Here is a 2,193-nt window from a genome sequence, read left to right as displayed (position 1 = left end):
TGTATAAATTTTTACCCCTGAAAAGATATCGATATAAATTACAATTATAACATTAGAACTGCCAATATATAATACAAAAAAGACAACATTAGCGCCTAGAAATCAAAGGCACGCTACATAGTTTGATTGTAATATACTGGACTTTTCTTAATTTTTAAATTTTAAGTTTCGATTTTAATTATTTTTTACGTAAAAGAATAAGTACTCATTATTGACAGTTTCTTTGGACTTGTATATGAATCTTTTTGAGAATTTTAATTACTTAATAAATATGTAGGGGTCTGTCAAACCCTCCGTTTAGACTCAAGCTTGCAAATACAAGTTTTAATTTGAATTATTACACAAAAATATGATACATAATCATTAATAAGTGCAAGAGTAAGTTAATTAAATGTACATATGGATATCTACAAAATGGAACAAGCATTGGGATTTTCATCACTAAACAACTGAGGTGCATACACATAATGAATGAAATAGGGAACTTCAGCTTCCTTAGTTTTTACCTCAACTTTCTTTACCTCCTTAAACTCCTCAACCACTTTGTCCCCATCAGCAGATTTCACCTCAACCTTAACAGTTTCCTTCTTCTCTACTTTCTTTTCTTGGACAATTTCAGCATATTTGTGCACCCTTTCTCGCATGTACGTTATCAGCTTTTCTTGCTCCATCACTCCCTCAACTGTTATACTTTGAGCTTTCGTGTCCGTGGTAACGTTATGTATACCTGCAAGATTATTACATTAGTTACTCCATATATATACATATGAAATTTTCACCAGATTTCTTACAGTGATGATCAGGAAGATTGTGTTGTAATAGTACATTCATATACAGAACAAAATATATAAAATATTTGGGACAAAACATTAAGTTACGAATTGATGCTATATAATTATATATGTATTAAGTGGTAGGACTTTTACATAAATATGTCACAAACAAGAATTTAGTGGCAAAAAATATATATATTTAATAATATATGTAGAGTGATGCTGACAAATATAATTCTCACTATATCCCTATTCTCACTAATTACTTATATTTAATGACAACCTTATATATATAAAATTATTACCACTTATTATATATACATATATATATATATATATAATATTATTGTCTCGTTAAGAGTATCTTTGTTGCAATGACATAGGGATAATTTCATTTTTTATCTCTTAAGTTAGTTACTAAATCAGTTTCGGAATCCTATATTCCGATCTCATCAATTTTGGTCTTTTTCGTTAGTTGACCGTCTAAACTAATGGAGAGGCTGTTCGGAGAGAATAAAATGACAATAAAGACATAATAAAAAGTCATTACTATCATGAGATAATTTCAATTTTGGTCCCGTAAGTTAGTTATTGAGTCAGTCCCGATATCCGATGATCCCCTTTTGTCTATGGAATGTACAGTCTTTTCGATAGTTTAGACGGCCAAATAACGGAAATGACTAACTTTATTAATTATTTAAAAAAAATTGTGAATAAAAAACTAATGAGGTCGAGACATAAAATTCCAAAACTGATTTGATAACTTATTTAGAGGATCAAAATTGAAATTATCATTATTAATTATTACCTTTGTGCATGAGCAGCCTCCTTCGCACCTCCCGTTCGCATTGATCGCAATGTAAATAAGCCTTCATTGTGATCTTTTTTATAGCTTCCTTCTGTTTTATTAAATCAAAAAATTTAATTATTAAATTTCGATCATATATATGTAATTAATTATCAAACAATATTGGAAATTTAATTAAAAAAATATAGTAAAATTGACTTACGGCTTTTACTTCTTCCTTGGACTTAGTCTCTGAAATTAACTCCACTTTTTTCTTACTCCATTTCTGTAATCTTGCATGAATCTTCTTGGCATCAATGCCACCTTTCACTGTGATCTCACCCTTTTCGAACTTCACATCCACGCTGTGAACCCCTACACCAATATATACGTACATGCATGTAAATATAATATTACTATTTAGTATTTTTTCAAGAAAAAATAAAATAAAATAAATCATCTGTGGTTAACGAGGGTTATATAGGACGGCACATCCCTATTTTTAGATTATACTAGAATTATCAATATTGTATATCTATACTAATATAAAACGAAAATGAGCTTTCATACTCACAAACGGCGGTTAATGACATCATCGCACCATTTTTTTTGTAAAATAAAAAATGCCCTTTG

The 2,193-nt window shown here is 29.3% G+C and overlaps 1 protein-coding gene across 1 annotated transcript in view; it reads right to left on the bottom strand.

Moving 5' to 3' along the window:
• The window catches only part of LOC105173796 (heavy metal-associated isoprenylated plant protein 4), a 4,684-nt gene continuing 2,809 nt past the window's right edge, over positions 319 to 2,193 (bottom strand). The window contains exons 2-4 of the mRNA XM_011095674.2: positions 1,784 to 1,935; positions 1,582 to 1,672; positions 319 to 727 (exon numbers count right to left, since the gene is read on the bottom strand). Coding sequence (XP_011093976.1) covers positions 408 to 727; positions 1,582 to 1,672; positions 1,784 to 1,935 — 563 coding nt within the window. The 3' untranslated portion in view covers positions 319 to 407. The remainder of the gene's footprint in view (positions 728 to 1,581; positions 1,673 to 1,783; positions 1,936 to 2,193) is intronic.

This window comes from Sesamum indicum, linkage group LG11 (assembly GCF_000512975.1).
Source record: "Sesamum indicum cultivar Zhongzhi No. 13 linkage group LG11, S_indicum_v1.0, whole genome shotgun sequence".
Lineage (NCBI taxonomy): Eukaryota > Viridiplantae > Streptophyta > Magnoliopsida > Lamiales > Pedaliaceae > Sesamum > Sesamum indicum.
Note: the sequence above shows the minus strand (reverse complement) of the source record. Positions and strands in the feature narration are given on the sequence as shown.